This window comes from Gastrolobium bilobum, unplaced genomic scaffold (assembly GCF_033153095.1).
Source record: "Gastrolobium bilobum isolate Gb01-03AN ecotype WA unplaced genomic scaffold, APGP_CSIRO_Gbil_v1 utg913, whole genome shotgun sequence".
NCBI classification, from domain to species: domain Eukaryota; kingdom Viridiplantae; phylum Streptophyta; class Magnoliopsida; order Fabales; family Fabaceae; genus Gastrolobium; species Gastrolobium bilobum.
The window spans coordinates 1,154,990-1,178,249 of NW_026900059.1; the positions used below are offsets into that span (position 1 = coordinate 1,154,990).

The 23,260-nt window shown below is 35.4% G+C and overlaps 2 protein-coding genes across 4 annotated transcripts; both read right to left on the reverse strand.

Moving 5' to 3' along the window:
* Positions 1-4,628: 4,628 nt before the first annotated feature.
* Positions 4,629-15,191, reverse strand: LOC133295126 (ADP-ribosylation factor 1). Its single transcript, XM_061493924.1, has 8 exons — positions 14,727-15,191; positions 14,601-14,639; positions 14,130-14,192; positions 13,015-13,033; positions 7,386-7,497; positions 6,067-6,114; positions 5,662-5,792; positions 4,629-4,957 (listed from the first exon to the last, which is right to left on the reverse strand). The coding sequence occupies exons 1-8, from the start codon at positions 14,827-14,829 to the stop codon at positions 4,924-4,926; spliced, it is 549 nt and encodes a 182-aa protein (XP_061349908.1). The 5' UTR covers positions 14,830-15,191; the 3' UTR covers positions 4,629-4,923.
* Positions 15,192-16,029: 838 nt separating this feature from the next.
* On the reverse strand, positions 16,030-22,556 carry LOC133295053 (xylose isomerase). Of its 3 annotated transcripts, none has more exons than XM_061493830.1 (21): positions 22,534-22,556; positions 22,104-22,185; positions 21,905-22,003; positions 21,258-21,332; positions 21,024-21,153; positions 20,845-20,936; positions 20,566-20,622; positions 19,935-20,008; positions 19,793-19,847; positions 19,603-19,704; positions 19,192-19,243; positions 18,898-18,943; positions 18,769-18,824; positions 18,249-18,300; positions 18,045-18,124; positions 17,867-17,937; positions 17,716-17,756; positions 17,498-17,597; positions 17,303-17,374; positions 17,132-17,209; positions 16,030-16,468 (listed from the first exon to the last, which is right to left on the reverse strand). In XM_061493830.1, the coding sequence occupies exons 2-21, from the start codon at positions 22,167-22,169 to the stop codon at positions 16,433-16,435; spliced, it is 1,434 nt and encodes a 477-aa protein (XP_061349814.1). In that variant the 5' UTR covers positions 22,170-22,185; positions 22,534-22,556; the 3' UTR covers positions 16,030-16,432. The 3 variants fall into 3 exon arrangements, with proteins under 3 accessions (XP_061349814.1, XP_061349815.1, XP_061349816.1); XM_061493831.1 differs by lacking the exon at positions 22,534-22,556 and adding an exon at positions 22,458-22,474; XM_061493832.1 differs by lacking the exon at positions 22,534-22,556 and having other exon boundaries at positions 21,905-22,006; positions 22,104-22,184.
* Between the last annotated feature and the right edge of the window lie 704 nt (positions 22,557-23,260).

Genomic DNA, 23,260 nt, shown 5'->3' on the forward strand with positions numbered 1-23,260 from the left:
AACCCATATATAAAAATTTATTTTGCAAAACATTATTATTAACTCTTCTTACTGTAAACAATAACAACATCTCATTCTTGTTCAATTGAAATGGATTACATGAACTAACTCACCTAATTAACTGTCATTATTTTTATATTATAAAAGTGATTAAAATTTATAAAGTAAGTAAAAGTTTATCAATAAAGTTGTTGCTCAATTAGTATTAGTTTGTATTAAAGATTTATGTTATAATATTGGAAGTTTATCCTTTTCCACGCCACTTGTCTTTTATTCTGTTAGATATATAAAATTATTAATATAGTATCACCTAACAGCTTAAGCTTTTGGGTTAAATTGGTTTTTTATATGGTATCAGAGCCTCGCCGCCCCCACTTTCTCTTGTGGCGTTTATTAGCACAGGTAGGCTGGTCCTGTTGCATTGTCCACTCTTCAAGCTTAGTGGGCTTTCGTATGAGGGGGCGTGTTGAGATATATAAAACTAGGGGTATTCATCAACCGATCCAAACCGATTCAAACCGCGGTGACCGAACCGAAAAACCGAAAACCGATTAAAAACCGCAAATTTTAATTGGATTGGATCATTTTTTGGATGGGTTGATGAAAACCGATCCAATATATTAATTTTCCTTTATCTACTTGGGTATTTCCCTAATCATTGCCTAAAAATTTCTAAACTCAAAACCCATTAACCCATCAACTAAACCCAAGAAAAAATCTAGTCATGTCCCATCAACAAAATTTTATCTTTGTAGAGCTTCATATCTCATTGCCAAAATTAAAAAAATTATATTATAGTTTACCAATGCTTTTGTATTTCAAAAAAAAAAAATTACAAAGCCAATGTATATAAAAGATGTTATTTGCACAATAATCATGAAATAAATTTTAAGATTTTCAAAAAACCGAAAACCGTTCCAATCCAAACCGAAAAAAATTGGATTGGAACGGATCGGATTTGAAAAAAAATCAAAACCGAATGGATGATTATATGATCAAACCGAAGGGATTGGATCGGATGATTTTTGCTTCCAAAACCGATCCAATCCAGACCGCGAACACCCCTATATAAAGCCATTAATGTAGCCTCACCCAACAACTTAAGCTTTTGGGTTGAATTGGTTCTTTACATGATATCAGAGCCTCGTGTCCCGGGTTCGATCCTCATCGCCCCCCACTTTCTTTCTAGTGGAATTTCTTTCTTCGCCTGGGCCTGTACATTGTCCACCCTTCAAGCCTAGTGGGCTCTCATGTGAGGGAGCGTGTTGAGATATATAAAACCATTAATGTAGCATCACCTAACAACTTAAGCTTTTGGGTTGAATTGGTTCTTTACATGGTATCAGAGCCTCGCCGCCCCCTACTTTCTCTTGTGGCGTTTCTTAGCACAGTTAGGCTGGGCCTGTTGCACTGTCCACTCTTCAAGCCCAATGGGCTCTCGTGTGAGGGGGTGTTGAGATATATAGTCCCACATTGGTTGTATGTGCGACTAATGTAGAGTTTATAAGGTCTTGAGCACTCTCACCCTTTGAGCTAGCTTTTGGGGTGGTGTATCCCAAGGTTCTTTACATGGTATCAGAGCCTCGCCGCCCTCCACTTTCTCTTGTGGCGTTTCTTAGCACAGTTAGGTGGGCCCTGTGCATTGTCCACCCTTCAAGCCCATTGGACTTTCGCGTGAGGGGGCGTGTTGAGATATATAAAATCATTAATGTAGCCTCACCCAACAGCTTGCTTTTGAATTGAATTGATTCTTTACATATTCTTTTATTTAAGTGTCTGCAAGCATCATAATGTATTTTCAATCGTTCTTTAGTAAGGAACTTAATTCAGTGAAATTGTATATTATTTAGAATTTAGACCTAAATTATATAATTATCATGAATAGCATGTAAACTATCCCGTAAATGGAAAATTTCCTGGAATATTTTAGGAGCAAAATCTTATGCAGTGTGAAACTCTGAACTTCGGCGCCACCAGACATTTTTTTTTATTTCTTTGCATAAGGTAAACCACGGATTTATGCTAATCTTTGGAATAAACAAATGTTGTCGCATCATCCATGGCTGGATTCTTTCCATTATTGGTATTGATTTCAAGAGGAACCAATCTATCAGTCATCTTCTAAATTATATACTGAGCAATGGGAAGAGAAGAAACCATATTAAATCTTTTATTTTCTTTCATTCATTTAATTATTTATTTTCAAAATTATAGTTTCGAGTCCGACTACAAAATTGGCTAACAAATCCTGTCTAATGTCGGGGTAGAAGCATTAGGTTGGTCAAAATATTTTAAGTGACAGAAAAAAGATAGATAAATGAGAAGAAAAAGTGGACAAAAAAAATAAAGGTGGGAATCGTTTTCCACGATAACGACAGATCAGATTTATATAAGGGAAAAATATTTGTCCTCTTAAATGACATGATTTATGTCATTTCATTCTCACAAAGAGGTGGAATCTATACTTTTATTATTTATTTTTGTCCATGCTCTCTCCATCTTTATCTATCTCTTTTTTTCTTTTAAAACGTTTGACACATAATTTTATGGGTAAAGGATTTCTCCAGTCACCGGAGATAAAGTTATCTCTAGTGACTCAAAACGACGTTTGGGCGGAAATCAAGGTATTTTTGTAATTATAATATATTACAGGGTTATATTAGTCTTTATTGTTATAATTTTTTAATCGTATAACCCCAAAATGATGTCGCTTTGAACTCACTGAAGATAATTTTATCTCCGGTGACTGATGAAATAATTTTCTCTAATTTTATATCTTTTTAAATGACACACATTATATATTGGAGAAATTATTTTATATAGCAGCCAGCCACATAAACGTTTGACACAAGGTAATAGTGTCAGCGTAATGAACAATGACCGCCTAGGAGTAAATGCTCCACACACACTTTGTGCCATTTTTCCATAGGCGATCAATGTACAAATGATCAACGTGTATTAGACAGTAACCAAGGATATTTTTAAATGAGTTTAGTGTGTCATTCAAAACGATATAAGTTGTGTATTTTTAGTGATTTACATAAAGTATGACTGGTCATATTTTATATAAATTTGAATTTTTTTTTTCATTTTACACATCAGCAATGTGACTGAGGAGAGAAAAAAAGTAATTTTTCATATTTACACAAAATATGACCGGTCATACTTTGTGTAAATTACCTAAGAGAACACAACTTATATCCTTTTAAATGATACTTTTTTCCCCTTGATATATTACCAATATTGATAACCAATTAATAGATGAACTTAGAGCAGTTGTAAAACTACTCTCTTTTATAGAAATATCACGAGAAAAATAATATCTTTTGCAAATATGCAAAGGTTTTATCATCACATATTACATGTTAATATTGATCGCTAGTTATTTGTATGTGGATAATCTGTGTAAGAATGGTGTTACACAATAATGTACATTTACCGATTTCGAGAAATCAATTGCCTAGCTTACTGGTCTATTCCTGACTAATTCAAAACGCAGCGGCAAGAACTAATAATGTCTCTATCCAGGCTCCCCGCGTAATGTATCCTCGAAAATCGAAATTATACTTCATAATAATGAAATAACCTGAATCAATTTTTTCTAGAATTTCCGTAAAGTGATATGTGATGATAAACTAAGTTTAATTTAGTATTATGTTTTTCTTTTGCCAAGATATAGCATCATACAGTTTTCCATTTTATGGGGTGCTCAAAGATGAAGTTGATGAAAAAACTGAATTAGTGTATGCAATGACGCAAAAGATAAACTAAAATATTGAAGATTTGAACTTTTGACTTGATGAATAGTAGGTGTTGCCATTGTTATAAAAATAACAACCCGGTGAAATCGATTGGTTGACCCATAAACCGAATCTCCAACCAGTTTGATTTAGGTATTAGATCATACAATTGATTCAGTATGAAACCGGTGAACTGAATTCAACTAATATTAAATTGATACTTTTTTTTTTTTAAATTAATTTTGTGAAATTTTGAACAAAATAATTGAAAAATATCACGAATGAGATTATCGTGTGAATTATAACTCATAGCACATACATTAAACCAACTCAAATTATTATTTAAGATATTTCTAATTTAATATTTATTATAGATTTAATTTATACAATAGAACCGGTAACCCACTGATTAAATCAGTGAACCATTAATCTAGTACCCCAACCTAAAGTAAAAAAAAAAAAAAAACTCAAAGAATATTGATAAATGAAATTAACTACAAAAACACATCCCAGGGCTTTGGCGGAGACATCATTATTGACTCATTTCTTGTATCAACAGAACCTCAAGAAATCATCTTTAAGTATATCTCAAATCACTGGTCAATCTCCTCTGCTTCTTTTTAAACTACTAGATATCCTTTCTTGTTTCCCTTCTTTTTTGAGTATTTCTGTTTTAGTTAAGACATTTGATTAGTGATGATTTTTCATGACGACAAATCAATTCCGATTCTATTTATTTTTTTAATACATTCTAAATCAATTCAAAAATTGCCACTTTAGTTCCCATTCACAATAAGGCTGTCCCGCCGTCACCAACTCATCATAGAGGCTTCAATACTTCCCATCATCAGCCGCTATATGTCATTGACAAAACTACTTCATGGTTACGTTAAGCACACAACTCACATGTAAACCAATGTTGCTCAATTACATAAACAGATTAGACGAGAAAATTTTCTTTAGAAGCTACTACTACATAGAGGAATTAAGAAACGGACTTCCAAAAAATACAAAAAGGACCCCAGAAAAAATTCACTACAAAAGGCAACCAATGATAAACCTTTAATTTTTAATCTTTAAACAAAAAACGGAATAAAATATAAGGATTGAATATTACATATGTCAACCTTGCATCTGAATTCACCAATCCATATAAGTATCTAATACGTTGAAGCTCACATCTTTAGCCACCTCCAGATTTGAGTGTATTGCTCAACCTACATAACAAGCTCACACATTAACATTGCGCAAGATAACAGCCACGGTGTGCAACAAAATGGCATTGAAGCTAGAATTGCGGCTTGAAGCAGTGTAACCATAAACATCTCAAAAAGTATAATCAACATTTGCAAATATAAACGATATATTATAACTCTTAAGACACATGAATAACAGCACAAGCAAAAGCAAAAATCCGAGCCATACTTTCTATACCCAGGTAAACTTGCCTTCACATTTTCAAAAGAACACATGCCGAGTTAGCCATATTCAACAAGATTGTCTATAGCAAACCTATAACTATTATATTTCACATAAACTAATTATTGTATAAACTAATTATTACAATATCTTCATTCAGGTCAAATGATGCATGTCACCAGGCAACCATTCCATGCTAGAATTCGACATTGAGAATTCACCTATTAGAAAGCATACCTAGAGTCTAGACCGATGCAGTTCCTTCAATAATCATGGAAGATATCCCCATAAATTGTTTTAAATTTCATGTTTTTGACAGAAGAAAATAATAATAAGAGAAAAAGGAAGGGGAGTACAGCTATAAGAATGAAATAATATCCTGAAAATATAGCAAAGATATGAAAAAAAAAAAAAAAAAATCAATAAAGCAGCAAAGCTAGGAAGCTATGGATCTTTGAATTTGTAACTCGCTTGAAAAAGCCTTCAATTTTATTTGACTTACCAGTCCAGGCCCTCAAATAATCCTTCGCCTTTTATGGCAGAAGTTTTAAAAATAGCCCATTGACGATTTTTAATCTTGTGTAACTCCAGAGCCTCTGTAACAGCAGCGTCATCAAGGGCACCAGGAAGGTCCTGTGTAGTAGAAAGAGAAACATTTAAAACCAAATTAATAAATAAATATTTCAAAAAAATTCAGTTTTATGCAGAAGGTATACTGCCTTATCATGAATGTACATATGCATATAATTACTCATGTACAAATTGAATATATCCTTTTGTATTATGTCAGTTAGCAAAGACTTCTACAAGTAATATCAGCTTCCTAACTTTTTTACATACTCATTCTTTCCTTCTTATCCCCCTTGTGGTAATATGAGAAACTAACGAATATATATCAATTTCTGACCTGTTTGTTTGCAAAAATGAGGACAACTGCACCTTTTAGTTCTTCCTCCTGATAAAACGGTTCAGAGAAAATATTTAGTACTAAGTATTTTTTATAAACCTGAAATCATAATCACAGGCAACAATATAACCAGAGCCAAAGGTGAATAGTAAACAGCACAAATCTATTGGACATAAAATTCAAAAAAGAATATAACAAACTTTTTTTAGAAAATAAATCTACTAGCATCCACTTTAACAAATACATCAATTTAGAATAACTTAAAAAATGAACTTGAAAATTGGCGAGTGTATAGTTGTATCAAATTTCTAATTCATGAGAATTCCATAACCCAATTGCATTTATTAAACCTTCAACAAAAACAACCAAAACCTTTCCAACTAGCTGGGACAGCTACATGCATCAAATGATGTCACTGTATTATGTCAAAAAACCAATTCTTCAAAGAGGCCATTTAGATTTAAATCCTTTTTAATGGTTTCGCTAAGTTTTTCTTGGTCTTCCTCTTCCTCTATTTACTGAACTATCCTCCATCCGATCAACTCTTCTAATAGGAGCTTCTATTAGTCTTCTTTTCACATGTCCAAACCATCATAGGCGCGATTCTACCATCCTTTTCCCAATACGTGTCACTCCTACTTTCTCTTCAATACATTCATTCACGATCTTATATTTTCCTGTATGACCACTCATACATGAACCAACGCAACATTCTCATCTCTTCAACGTTTATTCTATGATCTTGTTGACACTTTATTGCTCAACATTCAATACCATAAAGCATCGCAGGTCTTATGGCTATGCAATAAAATTTCCATTAGCTTAAGAGGCATCTTTATATGACAATTATCACTTAAAGCATTCCTCTATTTCATCCTTTTATCAATCGCTAAACCTTCACAAAACTAAAATACTTTAGAAATACAACTTAGAGCCACCACTCTCCCAAGATAGTGGCCTATCGTAAGCACAAGAGAATTTTGAGAATTTAACCAAATTGAGTACTTAGATCAGTGCTCTGAATGACTTGTAATGTCAGCAATTTTTACGCTTCCTGCAAGCCTCAAGTTTTTAGAAGTGACAAGTTCACATCCATGCTTTTCTCGTTCCAATTATTCACAAGACCATGATAGCAAGAATTATATTTTATAAACTCTAAATATTTGTGTGTGTGTGTGTGTGTGTGTTTTTAGAAGTGACAAGTTCACATCCATGCTTTTCTCGTTCCAATTATTCACAAGACCATGATAGCAAGAATTATATTTTATAAACTCTAAATATTTTTTTTTTTTGTGTGTGTGTGTGTTAGGAACATATACCTCCAGAATTGCATGGAACTCTTCCTTAGCTATTACAAGCCTATCAGTGTCACTTGAATCAACAACATAGATTATTGCTTGGGTATTTGGAAAGTAACACCTCCAATATGGCCTATGGACAAAAAGAAAAAAATAAACCACAAAAAAGTTGGGGAGATCAATGGAGACTACATATAAATTAGGGTTAAATTTAATATCCCACCTTGTAGTTTGGCCCACTTGGTCTCAATATGCCATGTTGGATTGTTATGTTATCACATTACCACCATATACTTTTTTTTCAGACCATGTTTAAGGGATAAGATGGATGAGAAGCAATGTATGCACAAAACGAGGCCTTTTTTGGGCATTGAAACTCCTTGAAACAATATAGTTTTGTGCTTTACATGCTTATCACATGCAGTTTCAGTTAAAATGGACAGAAAAAAAGTATAGGATGGTCATATAATAACAAAGAAATCCTTAAAGGCAAAGTGAAAAGTTCAAATCTCAAGGTGGCAGATTGAAACTGAGCCAAACTACAATGGTGAAACTGAATTTAGCCCTATAGATAAAGTAATATGAGAATATAAGAGAAATTCGTGTTTGCATCCACAAAGCATGGTTACTTGATGTTTTGTCTTAATATTAGATTTCTTTCCACAATGTGCTGCTACCATAGTTTCAAAGTTATAGGATTGGTAGACAATATCAAAGCACGTGCCCAGCTCCTGGTCATATATATAATCAACAAATGTCCTCGTAGCCTACCATATCTTGCAATATGGTGTCACACACACTCATGTATTTAGGGTTTTATATCAGCTTCTTATATATATAAACAGCAATGTGGGAGAGATAAAGGACTCGGTCAAAAAATGGACGTGAATGAAGAGTCTAGTAGTCATGTCACAACTGTAGCACAAAATTTCTTCACATGCGAGCCAACGATGATTGTAGAACATCCTCAAATCAATTAGGAGTGATTAAAAAATACAAATTAGTGCGACATTGTTGTAATACATCAAAAGTCACCCACTATTCTCTGTTAAAAGTAAATATTATAAAAGATTATACATCTTCTGTTAGAATAGTTGTAAGAATAGTTCAGTATATATATTCCCACATCTTATGAGCTCAGCCCATTAGGTCTTTTAGTCTCTTTAAATAGAGAGCTCTTGTACATTGTAACACACTATGATTATTCAATATACAATTATTCTTTAATCTTAAGTTGGTATCAGAGCTTTTTCGCTCTGGGGATCCGCTTCCACTAAAACCCTAAGCCCACTGCTTAGGTGTTCTCTTCTACTTTGTCGTGCATTCTTCCGGCGAGTTTTTCATCAAGCCGTGTGTCCCTCCGGCAGATTCTCTAAGCCATGTGTCTCTCCGGCTTGTTTCTTCAACTGTCAGAAACACTGCTCGCCGCCAACAACTGTCGTTCGTCACTGTTCAGGCCACCGGAGCACTGTTCCGGCGTTGATTTCAACCGGAAAGCCTGCGTTCAGAGCCCTTTCTCTCCGGCGACCAAGTCTGTGGAAGACCCGTCATCAGAGGAGTCCCCACGCGCTCTCACGCGCCGCTCCTTCTCCCTGCGCGTGGTGCTCACGCGCCACCCTTCACCGGCGCGTGTGCACTGTTCCGGCGTCTTTTTCCGGTCGTTCCTGGACAAACTAGCTCGGATTTTCCTCCTCTTTCTGGATCTGTGCTTGATTCTTTGTGGGTCTCACTTTAGACGAGTGGTTCTCCTTGATTGGATATCGTTTGCCTTCGTTTACGTCTTTTATATTTTGTCTTTAAATGGCAGCAGCATCTCCTGATCTCTCGGAGGTTAACTCTCTTTCTCCTCCTGCCAAAACTTCCTCAAGAATCATCTCGACTTCTATATTGATACCTTATAGATTGAGTCTTATCATTCTTCTCATCTATGTTAGTCTGTTGCAAATACGAATAAAAGTAATTAAAAAACCCTTATTAGTTTTCTCGTATCGACGAATTAGAAGAGATGTCAACCGGCAACTGTATCTGGAAACAACGATTAGTGGATATTGGTACTGTCACTGCACAGCAAGCAAAGGATTGGGGGGCCCATTACGTCTTCCAAACTGAAGGATTCAGACAACTACAAAGATTGGGACACCTCTCTTGTTGCAAATATAGCTCAGTCAGACAATGCATCATTTGGTTCAGGTTCTCTCTCACCTGCGGACTATGCTGCACTCCAAACTCTTCTCAGGAAGACTTCTCCTCAGTCTCAGCCATATACTGGTAATCCCATTGCTTGTATTTCTCATTCTACATCACTTGGCACTTGGATATTTGACTCAGGTGCTACCGATCATCTCTGTGGTAATAAGGAACTCTTTACATCTCTTACTTATTCTGATCATTTACCTTCTTTTACCCTTGCGGATGGAACCAAAGCCCCAGTTCGTGGGATTGGACAAGCTCGTCCGACCTCTACCTTGGCCTTGACATCTGTTTATTACATTCCTAGCATCCCTTATAACTTAATTTCTATTAGTAAATTGATCCACTCCTTCACTTGCACCATTACTTTCTCTAACCATTCTGTTTCTGTGCAGGATCCGAGTACGGGAAAAATGATTGGAGTGGGTCGTGAGTCACGGGGGCTTTACTATCTGGATGTGCCTCGTCCTTCAGTGGCATGCTCTCTCACAGAATCTCCACAACTTATCCACAGTCGCCTCGGTCATCCAAGTCTTTCAAAGCTGCAGAAAATGGTTCCTCTTTTATCCGGTCTTCAGTCTTTAGATTGTGTGTCATATCAACAAGGGAAGCATACACGCTCCTCTTTTGCCAGTCGAGTCAATAAACGAGTTGATGCCCCTTTTTTTCTTGTTCATTCAGATATCTGAGGTCCAAGTCGTACCTTGTCTGTTTTAGGTTTTCTGTATTTCGTTACCTTTATTGATGATTTTTCCCGTTGCACTTGGATCTATTTAATGAAAAATCGTTCTGAGTTATTTTCCATTTATAAAAAGTTTTCTACAGAGATTCATACTCAATTTGGTGTTTCTATTCGTATTCTACGTAGTGATAATGCTAAGGAATATGTTTCTATTGATTTTTCTAATTTTTTGGCCACACAAGGTACTTTACATCAAACTACTTGTCCTCATACTCCACAACAAAATGGGGTGGCTGAACGTAAAAACAGACATCTCATTGAAACTGCTCGTACCCTTCTTATTCATATTCAGGTTCCCCTTCACTTCTGGGTAGATGCTGTACTCATTTCTTGTTTTCTCATCAATCGCATGCCTTCATCTGTGCTCAACAATGACATTCGTCATAATCTATTGCTTCCAGATGCTCCTATTTATCCTCTAACTCCACATGTCTTTGGTTGTACTTGTTTTATTCGTGATCTCACTTCTGGTAAGGATAAGTTAACATCCAAAGCCTTTCAGTGTATCTTTCTTGGTTATTCTCGTCTTCAAAAGGGTTATCGTTGTTATTCTCCCGATCTTAAGTGTTACTTAGTTTTCGCTTATGTCACTTTTCTTGATCAAGAACCCTTTAATTCTATCCCATCTCAGTTGTCACAGGTTGATCATGTTCTTCCTGTCCCTTTTCTTGACTTGTCTTTGCCAGCTGCATGTGCTTCTATTCCAAATGAGCAACCTATTGCTTCTATACCTGAGGACCGTCTACTTCTCACTTATCAGCGTCGCAAAATTGTGCCTCCTGTCGACTCGACTCTTGCTGACTCATCGCCCACTGTTGTTGCTTCTTCCCCTCTGGATCCTTCACCAGAGGCTCTTCCCATTGCTCAAAGAAAAGGTACACGTACTACTCGTAACCCTTATCCTCTTTATACTTTTTTGAGCTATGACCGTCTTTCTTCATCTCATTTCACCTTTGTTTCTAGTCTTTCTTCTATTTCTATTCCTAAGACCACAGGTGAAGCACTTTCCCATCCAGGGTGGCGCCAAGCGATGCTTGATGAGATGACTGCACTTCATTCCAATGGCACTTGGGGACCTTGTTTCTGCTCCTCCAGAGAAGTCTATAGTTGGTTGTCGCAGGGTGTTTACTGTGAAAGTTGGACCTGATGGCCATGTTGATCGACTCAAGGCCCGCCTAGTTGCAAAGGGTTTTACTCAAATATTCGGCCTTAATTATAGCGATACATTCTCTCCGGTCGCTAAAATGGCGTCAGTTCGCCTATTTCTTGCTCTTGCTGTTGTTCGTCACTGGCCACTCCTTCAACTTGACATCAAAAATGCCTTTCTTCATGGTGATTTACAAAAAGAAGTTTATATGGAGCAACCACCTGGTTTTGTTGCTCAGGGGGAGTCTGGGAAGGTGTGTCGTCTTCGCAAATCCTTATATGGTCTCAAGCAGTCTCCTCGGGCATGGTTCAGTCGCTTCAGTTCTGCTGTTCAGGAGTTTGGCTTAATTCGCAGTAAAGTTGACCACTCTGTGTTTTATAGGATCACATCTCCTGATAAGTGCATCTATTTGTTAGTCTATATTGAGGACATCATCCTCACCGAGAGTGATCAAGCTGGAATTCGTCAGTTAAAACAGTATTTATTCAGTCAATTTCAAACAAAGGACCTCGAGAAGCTACGTTACCTCTAGGGAATTGAGGTAGCACAATCTAGACAGGGCATTTCTATCTGTCAAAGGAAGTATGCCTTGGATATCCTAGAAGAGACTGGTATGTCGGCATTTAAGCCAGTTGACACACCCATGGATCCTATTATCAAATTACTACCCGGACAAGGAGAACCATTATCTGATCCTGGACGTTATCGGAGGTTGATTGGAAAGCTCAATTATCTCACTGTGACTAGGCCGGACATTTCTTTTGTTGTTAGTGTCGCTAGTCAGTTTCTTGATTCTCCGTGTGATTCTCATTGGGATGCTGCTGTTAGGATCCTTCGTTACATCAAAGGAGCACTAGGGAAAGGTTTATTATATTCAAATCAGGGAAATACATAAATTTGTGGTTATTCAGATGCCGATTGAGCAGGATCACCCTCGGATAGGCGCTCTACTTCAGGCTATTGTGTTTTCTTTGGAGGAAACCTGATTTCTTGGAAAAGTAAGAAACAAACTGTTGTTGCCCAATCTAGTGCAGAGGCCGAGTATCGTGCAATGGGAGTTGCTACCTGCGAGCTAATCTGGTTAAAGCAGTTGATTCGGGAGCTCCATCTTTGTGAACAGAAGAAACCCATGACTCTCATTTGTGACAATCAAGCTGCACTACATATATCCTCTAATCCTGTATTTCATGAGAGAACCAAACATATAAAGATTGATTGTCATTTCATTCGAGAAAAGATTCAGTCAGGAGAAATCAAAACAGAATTTGTCAACTCCAATGATCAACTCGCGGATGTCTTCACTAAAGCTCTTAGGAGTCCTCGGGTTGAATATATTTGTGGCAAGCTGGGTGCTTACAATATATATGCTCCAGCTTAAGGGGGAGTGTTAGAATAGTTTAGTATATATAGTCCCACATCTTATGAGCTCAGCCCAATAGGTCTTTTAGTCTCTTTAAATAGAGAGCTCTTGTACATTGTAACACACTATGATTATTCAATATACAATTATTCTTTAATCTTCAAGTTCTTCCATTAGTAGAAGGAAGCAAGAATGAATCCAAAAAGCTTACCTGATACTTGTTTGCCCACCTGTATAAATAAATGTTTGATGTCAGAATTAGAAATTGAAATAAGCCATCCTATCTTACAACATTGTAAGTCTCAACCAATTATAAGTTCACATGATTGTAAACAATAAACTATATTTAAGGTTTAGAAGTCTAAATTTTATCATTGAGTAAAGGTGTTTATTTTTTTCAAAACATATAAAGTACGTATGTATCAAAGGAAACAACATGAAACGGGAAAAATTATGTTATTGTCTTTGTATTCAACATGTTTTTTTATATTTTTATAGAGTTCACCAAAATTAAAAAACCAACAGAAGAATGGGACCCATGTATGCTTGTATTTAACATGAGATAGAATCACAGAAGAACGTAGCATTGTAGATGAATAGTCCTCTAGATAGGGCTGTAAGGAAGTCGAATAAACTCGCAATCTATTCATGGCCTAATTTATTGACAACTTAATAACTTAGTAAGCTAGGTTCTCGAGCTGATGAGCTGAACTTGAGATTTCATATAACTGGCTCATTAGCTCATGAACTGGCTCTATATATAATGTTTTTCATTTAATATATGTTTAAAATATATATATATATATATATATATATATGTATTAGATTTTAATTTTTATATTATTAAACACTCTTTAATTAGAATTTATTGAGCATAAGATATGAGCCTTGTTCATCGAGCTTGAGCAACTTGTGAGCTAAGAGTGATCAAAGCTTGAGCAAAGAAGAAAAACTTACTTTCTTAACGAGCCGAGCTGAGCCCAAGCCCGGCTTATTCTTATCAAGCCAAGACTGAGCTAGGCCTGGCTTGTCTCACTTTCACCCCTAACTCTAGGCAGAGACCCCTGAGTGTGTTATTGAGAGACACATACAAAATTTAACAGTGCGTGACATCAGACTCTTTGTTTTGTTCACCAGTCATGAAGATGTGTAGGTTACCATGTACTAAATTCTGATCACAGGATGTCAAGTTCGTAATAATAACATGGTCATCTCTATGACTATCTTGTTGGTTTCAAATCTGTTTAGTACATTACAACGAGCAGAGAAAACATATGCCATAACAAGTACATGAAATATACAAAATTTGTCTGAATCAAGGCTTACCTAAATCCCAGACTTGAAATTTAATGTTGTTATATTGGACTGTTTCAACATTAAAGCCGATCGCTACATCAAATAATCAAATAATAAAATAAATTAGTCACTCTAGTCACTACACAAAAGGATATATGGAAGAGCCTAAATACCATCCATGCAGTGGAAAAACTTAAAAGCAACATGCAGACATGCATATAGAGAAAAAATAACACAAAGGATTCAAAAAAATTCTACATTTTTTACCAAGGAAAATGCGGGACAGTATTCATAACTTTACATAATACAATTAATTAAATTAAATTATAAATCTAAATGAGTTCATAAAATTTAACCAGAGCGCAATGGAACCCAAAATTCAAAATCAAATCGCCCGGTAACTTCCAAAATCAAAAGGGTTTAGCAGCCAAACGAACTAAAAATTAAAGAAAATGCAGGTGTTAAGATTCAGCTAAATGTAAAACGAGATCGAGGACCAACTTGGAATGGTGGAGACAACTTCACCCATCTGAAGCCGATCTGAAAAGGAAGGTAAAAAAAAATCCAACAAATTAATACAAAAAGGGCAAATTGAATGAGGGTAAAGCATAGAAGTAGGAAGCATACAGAGAATAGTGGTTTTCCCAGCATTGTCGAGGCCGAGAACGAGGATTCGAGCTTCTTTGTTGCCGAAAATGGAGGAAAACAATCTCGTAAATACTAATCCCATCTTCCGATTCGGGCAGAGGGACGACCACAGTACAATTACAATTAGCGCATCAATCAGTTCCAAATGATATTTCCTGAGTTTGCTTTTGGACCAAAAAAATTGAAAACCGGATCAGATCTCGAATCAAAAACCCTGAACCTGACGAGGAGGAGAAGTGAATGTCACTTTGAATCTAATCTGTATCGATAATGGAAGAAAGAAGGAACTACGATGATGAATTTGAGAATCAGAGAAGAAAGAAGGACAAGTTAGGTTCTATGAGCTTTTCTGAGAGAACCAAATCGAAAACTGAAAAAGAGGGAACTACGATTACGAAGATGACGATTCCCTCGCCCTCCACCTTTCGGTTTTGGGATCTCGCACCTGATACAACCAGCTTTTCTATTCTACTGTTATTCGTGCATTTCGCCAGGTACCATTAATTTTGGGCCTGGGCCTTTTCGTTTCACTTCCGATATTTTCCTTTTTACTTCGATCCATTGACCAATTATTTTATTTTATTTTTGGTAATCATTGACGAATTATTTATTTATATAGTGTTGAGTGTTGACCAATTAATAATTTAATTTGGACTTCAGATGGTAAAAATTTTGCTCTTCGTTGTGTTTGAAAAAGGAGGGGAAGTAGGGGCAAAAAAATGTTTACAAAATCTTCATTAAGGGGAAAACAAGGGGGCAGTTTCCCACATTTTTCTTCCTACAGAGAAAATTGTACAACAAAGTTTTTAAGAAATTTAAAGTCATATTTTCGTCTCCTTATTTTTCTGTTATTTGCTACTGAGCCAAAGCAAGTTCAATGAGCAACAAAGACCACACAACCCCTTTTTGTTTAAAAAAACTCCAATTTCTCTGCAGAACTCTGCATATTGGATTATCAAAGACGAATTGATTATTGATTTCATTCCGAGAATTGTAGACTATGCATAAAAATGTCTGTTACCAAAAGAATAACGTACCGGCATCATCGCTTAAAATAAATACCCATTCCATGGTTGCATCTATATGCTTCAGATTGAAATTACCAAGTATGATTCTATTTCACAAAACTATGAAAAATTTCTTAAAGATATATCACCTTTTCTGCCTGTGTAACGTAGATGAACCAAGTTATTTCTTGTACAATCTTTTGGACTTACTTCATTATCAGCAAAAATAAATCCTCATGTGATTTTACATGACCTCATATAAGATTATTAACCTCGCCTTGAATTCCAATTTTTTTTTTTTTCTTTCCAATCTTATCATTGTTGATTTGTATATCTAACATTAAGAACTTTTCACATGACCCGACATGTGAAATCACATGAAAAGATCCTCTCCCGCTATCTACACACTGTTAAGAAAGTGAAAATAGGGAGTATATAAAAGAAAGTGAAATCAACTATTTAACTCTGACATGCTCAAGGTTCTTTCTGGTGGCAAGGGAAGCTATGCGTCACGTTATTTTATTACAGCTAACATGCACTTCACCAGGCTTCCGCATGAACTGAGCAACCCAATAGATATTGGCTCAATTTCTCTTTATTAGTAAACCTACTATGCCTATCTGTTCTAAGAAAAACGACAAGAAAAATAGCCCCCGTACACAAACTAGATGCTGCTTTCTACATAACAGATTGGAAGATCATCTCGGCTAACTCCTGCAACATACCACAAAGACCTTTATTAGAATCTATGTGAAACATTCATAGTAAGTTGTGTATACGTAAATACTGCAAGTGGACTAAAAGGTTAACAGGAACAGAAATATAATAAATTAAACAAGAACAACTTGATTAGTCCAAACTGCATCGTTTTCATGAATATAAAACGACATATGTCCAAACTTAAAAAGGATAACACAAGTAACAAATCTGAAAATAAAATAAAATAAAACTTTTCATCTCTTTCATTATGTTCTTATGTAAACTGCAGAGAGTGAAATGCATTTTCCAAATTGCAGTCCAGTTAGCCTCAAGTAAAACGTGTCTTACATCAAACGAGCATTGTTTCCTCAAAAGCTCCTTAATAACTGAGATGATATTAAAACCTTATTGGTTTTATTCCAAGAAGAGAACAGTTAATTGCTTGAAGGTGTCTAAAGGATGATATTTTAAAGTGCGATGTTGATGTGTTCTAGGTTTGGCAGGTAGAGCTGGTTGGAGGGTGTCTTTCATAATAATTCGGGTGTTTGGATCCTGAGGTTTGCTACAGATATGGGGTTTCTTCAAGCTGAACAATCAAACCTACATTTGTTCTTTGTACATTGGGAAGGTGAAACAATATAATGCTTCCCCTCATTATTACAGAAAATTTAGAGTTACCTGTTTTGCAGAAGCAACCTTTGGTTCTCCCCATTCCTTGACCTTCTTCTCAAGCATTTCAAAGTCAGCTCTACCAGCCTATTACAACATCCATTCCAATAAGATTAATCACAAAAGGCATTAAATATAGAGAAAAAACAAAAAAAAAACAAAATATTGGAAGAATGTTACCTCTATTTGAGCCCCAATTTCGGTGTCAAAACTCTGATATCTTTTACGAACAAGCTCAGCCAATGTACCATCCTTTGGTCCAGCATAATGAGGAACATTTAGTTTGATTGTCAGGAGATATTAAAAAGAAGCTTTAACATTTTCTACATGTAAATCATAAGAATATTATATATAAGAGAGGATTGAGTGTATCACCTCAATCAGCTTGGCAGCATTCCTGAGACCACGGGCCATCGTATCCATTCCAATAATGTGTGCTATGAACAAGTCTTCAACATCGGTGCTCTCTCTCCGCCTAAAATATTGCTCAGCAAAGAAATTGAGAAAAGAACAAACAGGAAAGTGCCATCATAACTGTATCAGAGTGTATCTCAAGTAAAATTATGAGTACAGAAAGATAGTAAAGGACTCACAATTTCGCATCAAAGTTGAATCCACCTGGTGCAATTCCTCCCTTGAAAAGGAAAAGATAAGACAAAAAGATCCCAGTCAGATGAGATTGCATTTCTAATGTGAGGAGTGTTGCATTTCATGATGCAAGCTAAGAGACAAGCATTTTCATACATTTCTGATCACGCTGAGCATAATCATTGTCGCCTCTTGAATATCTGTAAGAAACTGATCCGTGTCCCAACCTGCAGTAATGATAACAGCTTCATATTACAACTTTCTATCTTGTGACATGTCAACACAAAGTTCATGTTTTTATATTCAAAGATACATTATTTATTTTAACACATACCAACTTGAGGATCACCAGTGTTTGCATCAATATTACCCAGCAAGCCATTGATCCTTGCAGTTTCAAGCTCATGATGACAACTACCATGTACGAAAGGAATTAAAGGTACAATGAACACTCCCAGTTTCAGTTATGAATATCAATTTTAAAAAGAAGTATGATCAAGAACATTCCATGTAACACAAAATACAATTATAGATTCACCTGTGGCCAGATAGGGTGGCATGGTTGCACTCTATGTTGAGTTTGAATTCCCCTACAGAAGAAGGAATGAGGAAGAGAGAAATTTGTAAAGTGGAATAAAACAGTTCTTAATGAAGGAAATTAGAGAAATATTTTAAGTATATACAAGCGATGAAGAGACTCATCCTGGTTTTGCTAGTTTGGCTTCGGCTAAGTTCATTCAAAGTAGGGACAATTTGGCCATTAAATTTAAGGAGGAAAATTTTCTAACTAAAGAAGAGGATTAAAAAATACAATTTTATAATGAGGACAAACCAACAAAATACTTACAGATCAGCATTTAGAACAAAGGTAATGATTATAGCAGAAAAAGGTAAATAAATAACATAACAGCTCTTTATTTAAGCAACTGAGCTATGTACAGTTCAAAAGCTTAACTAAGCACAGTCTGACAACAACAAAATTTCATTACGGAAAGACATTGCACTCATATTTTGGTTTTGGGGGAGACAGTTAGATGCTGAAGACAAGTAAATGTTACCTATAAGTCCATATTTTCGCAAGAAATTAGCTGTGGTTGCAGCATCCCAATCATACCTGGAGGAATATAAGTTTTTAAAATGGGTAACAGGTGCTGTAAAATAATTGACTGAATAGGCAAAAAGTATACTGGTGTTTTGTAGGTTCTTGTGGCTTGGGTTCAATTAACAGTGTCCCTGAAATCACATAAGGAAAAGAAATTGCATAAGAAAAATTCCTTTATCAAGGAAAAAACAAAAAGAAAGAACCGCAAAACATTTTTCCTTCAAATTTTGGTGTAGTAACATAGAGAGATAAAAAAACCGTGGTTATAAACTTCCAATCGTCTAGCTATTAAAATGATTAGTTGTGCTCTATTCTTCTTATGTTTCATAATTTAGTGCTATAAAATGGTCCAGCTGGTTGGCGTTCCAGAGAATCTTACCATTGAATCCAATCTTCCTTTTGTATGCAACAGCAGCTTCAAAAAACCTAGCCTGTAACCAGGTAAATAAACAGTACTGATTAAGAAAAGATAATAACACCGCAAATTCGAGGACAAAACCATTTGAATTTTTTGGTGAAGGCAATGGATTCCGTAAAATTCATGTGACCCACTATGAAGGGACAGAAAAATTCATTCTATTCATGATATTAAGCATCTTGTGCAGCTAATAAGGCTTGGTTTCTATTCATGATATTTGAAACTTGATTGTTGTGGTAGCATTCACATTAAGATTTGAGACTGTTATTTCTTTATTTTCAAGGAGATTTCCTAAAAATTGTTTACTTATACAAGAAAATAAGAAGGCAGCATAGCCAGACTATAACTCCAAGGATAGAATGATTCACGCACGAAATGATTAAGCTCTCGTTCCATATCTGTGTTCAAAAGAGATTGATAACCCTCACGGCCGCCCCAGAAAACATAATTTTCTCCCCCCAAATAATGTGTCACCTGCAATATATTTAAATCAGTAAAATGCACAATGGTTCTAAAAATACAATGGATCTTCTAACTACTACGTGCATACAAACAAATGTACCTCCATGGCTTTCTTCACTTGGGCAGCAGCATATGCATATACCCCCAATTCAGAGCTGTAAAGCAATTCATTTGGTTAGCCACGAACCCAATAGGCGTAAGGACCATATAGACAAGACAGGTGGCAATTGTACATAAATTACCTAGTAGCAGCACCATGCATATAGCGAGGATGCATGAACAACTGAGCTGTTCCCCATAAAACGCTCTTTTTACCCTATATGGTGAAATAACAAATTTTTGTATGCATTATGGGTTGTTTCCCCAAGCCATAAAAATAATAAAATAAATAAATTCGACCTATTGTCTGGGCAAAAGGTGTATACTTAATTAGCTTATACAGGAATTCAAAACACAAACAATACTTGATGCACCGGATGCACAAAGGAGGGGAGGGGGAACAGTTTACATTTGAATGTCCCAAGTCATAACATACTTTCCTTCTTTACCAACTTTATGACATAGCACAATGGCACATGATATAATTATAAACCCCTATAATTTTTTCATTCCATTACATAGTAACACACTGGAAAGGAAAAAACTTGTGCTATCAGCATATTAAAACCACATTTGACTAAACAAATCTTAAATTTCTGCATTCCTCTAGCTCCCAAACATTTCATATCATTATACAATTGAAATGGCAAACCGTAATTACAAGAATTATGTAATGATATAAGCTTTGGCACAAGTTGCAAGACAAGAGTTCCTGTTTGAAACTGGCGTATGAGAAATTTAAAAAAATTAAATGGTTCATTCATGTCAAACTACCTGAGTTTGAAGCTCTCTAGCAAGGGCCACCACTTCATCCAAGTTTGCATTAGCTTCCTATGACAAGGGCAACAAGAGCAATCCAATAGCTTAGAAAGTGGATTTAAACCTTAATAAAGGTAGCAGCAGAGCATTAATCAAGAGAGCACGTTCCACCAACTAAAACCATAGTTGGATATTCCAGATACAAAAAATGAGTAAGCATATGCATGAGTTAGCACATGAGACTGTCTATTACTGATATGAAGTGAAGTTGAGAAACTTTAAAGATTAACTCACCTCCAGAGTTTGCCCATCAGGGGCTATATCCCTGTCGTGGAAGCACCAAAAATCGACACCGAGTTTGTTAATGAACTCAAAGTTTGCTCTCACTGTATTAATTAAGAGAATTTTATCTTGTGGCATATAAATCTCAGAATATGACGTATCTCAAATTGGAGAGTCAAGAATTAACGTACTTCTTCTTTTAGCCATGTTTAATGAATTGGTACCATCTTCCCACGGCCAATGTTTGGTTGGTGCACCGAATGGGTCACCACCTGTTCCTCGGAATGTATGCCAAAATGCAACACTAAATCTGAACCAATCCTGCAGTTATATAGAATAAATTCAAGTCAAAAGCCAATAGATGTTGGTGAATGATAAAGTATAGATAAAACTGATAACTTAGTGTAATATAAATGAAAACCAACCTTCATTTTCTTCCCAAGAATTTCCTCCTCTGCATTATACCATTTAAATGAAAGTGGATTCTTACTGGACGGGCCCTGAAAATTATATATATGCACTAATAAATGTATACACAATACATTATGGAACAAAAGTAACATAAAGATACTCAATAATATTTCTCAAAAAATATTTTTTATGTTAAGATCTTGCTCCAAAATGAAATATGAAAACTAGTTCAGTTGAGGAAAATCAACCTCTTTCTCCCCCTCTTTCTTCTCCTTTTTCCAGAAGATCAGCTAATATTTATTTTGAGTGAAGGAAAAATAAGGGATTATCATGTAATCCAAAAACCTTCCCCGAATAATTTTCATTTACAATTTTAAAGTTCCCAAAATTTAGAGAGACTTACGAGGATTTTAAACATTTAAACAAGGGGGAAGTTAATAATCAAATAAACCTTCATTCTCCTCCCTTCCCTTCCCCTTCATTTCTTTTTAATCCCTTGATTCCTTCCCTTTTCTCCTCCAAACTCTAAACACAGCCTCGGTGACATTGAGAAGGGGAAGAAATTAAATAAAATTTAATTTTGCACAGAAGATATATCAATATAATCCTTGTATACGATAAGGACTAATGGGTCAGAAGAAACTGTCATAAACAAATCTACCTCATATTTAATTTTGGAAATGCCAGGAAAAAACTCCCCTTCCCATCCATCGTCGCATTTATCAACATCATTAGCAGGACAAGTCTGAGGAGCAGCAATCTGCTTGACATCAAACAAAATCAAATATTATCTCATTTCATGAACCACAGTCCCATAAAGTGAATTTTTTTTACATATATTTAGAGAACTGTATTAGTACCACCGCATAACAGAAGACTATCAAACAAAGAAGCAGCAGCAATATTTTCCCAGCTTTCATTTTCATGGATTTATGTAATTACCTGCGCAATTGGGAGTAACAAAACCGATCAGTAATTAACCCGCACAGACATTTTATGAGCACACAGAACATTACAAAACATCACACGTGAAGCCACAAAACAACATGATTATACTAGAAATTTAGAGAATACCCACGATGCTAAATAGCATAAACAACTTATAAATATAGATCAGAGGTAACAAATTCGCTACCAACAGAAGAAAAAGGTGCAAACTTAAACCTAAAAAACAATGCGACATAGCAAACGGTGAAGGTGGTAAAGAGTGTAACTGTAAAAGATTGAAACTTGTTCAGCGATTTCAATCGAAACAAAGAAGCTAGCAAGGATAAAAGGAGTGAGACTTACAACCAGTGGATATATTATTGTAAAATGCTGAATTTTGCTTTATAAATTTGGTGTTATGATGTTTGGATATAGTTCGGGTTTTGGATAACTATGACATCAAGTGATTAAATATCACGTGTCAGATTGTGGATAGTCCAGGAAATTATTAGTTTACCTTTCGTATGCTATTGCTATGGAACCATTTCTGGGGGGATTCTGTTATAAGGATTTTGATGTGTACGTGTTTTGTTATAATTTTATTATTAGTTCTAACTTTTTATTTTTATTTTTATTTTTTTGGTTTTCCAGGAATATATTTTAAATTTATTTTAAAAAAGTTATAACTAATTTAATAAAATAAAAAAATTATTATTTGTTTAAAAAAATTGAATTTCAATTTAGAAAAAGATATGTTAAAAGTAATCTATATCATTTTGTAAAGAAAAATAGACCAAAGAATTAGGTCAACGAAAAAGGTGCAAATTTATGTTAATGAAGAAAGGCACCACCAAATAAACCAATGTTGATCAAGCTGATTATTGACAAATAAGAGAATGTTGCCCTGCCCTTGATTCGACCTTGACCTGACCCACAAATACCCATATTTTTTGAATTGGTTTAAATACTGACTCACTTTTATTTGGGTCAGTTTTAGACCTGACTCGTTTTAATATTGACTCACTGACCCAAAACTTGACCCATACCCATTATGTTAAAAAAAAATCACAATTACATTAAAAGAAAAGTT

Excerpts from the sequence above, each read along its gene's own strand:
- LOC133295126 (XM_061493924.1), bottom strand. The coding sequence starts at position 14,829 with ATGGGATTAGTATTTACGAGATTGTTTTCCTCCATTTTCGGCAACAAA. Across the intron at positions 14,640-14,726 it reads TGGGAAAACCACTATTCTCT|ATCGGCTTCAGATGGGTGAA; the intron begins GTATGCTTCCTA and ends CTTCCTTTTCAG. Across the intron at positions 4,958-5,661 it reads TTATTTGAGGGCCTGGACTG|GTTGAGCAATACACTCAAAT; the intron begins GTAAGTCAAATA and ends CTTGTTATGTAG.
- LOC133295053 (XM_061493832.1), bottom strand. The coding sequence starts at position 22,169 with ATGAAAATGAAAGCTGGGAAAATATTGCTGCTGCTTCTTTGTTTGATA. Across the intron at positions 19,705-19,792 it reads AAGTGAAGAAAGCCATGGAG|GTGACACATTATTTGGGGGG; the intron begins GTACATTTGTTT and ends AATATATTGCAG. Across the intron at positions 16,469-17,131 it reads AGGTTGCTTCTGCAAAACAG|GAGTTAGCCGAGATGATCTT; the intron begins GTAACTCTAAAT and ends GGTATGTTGCAG.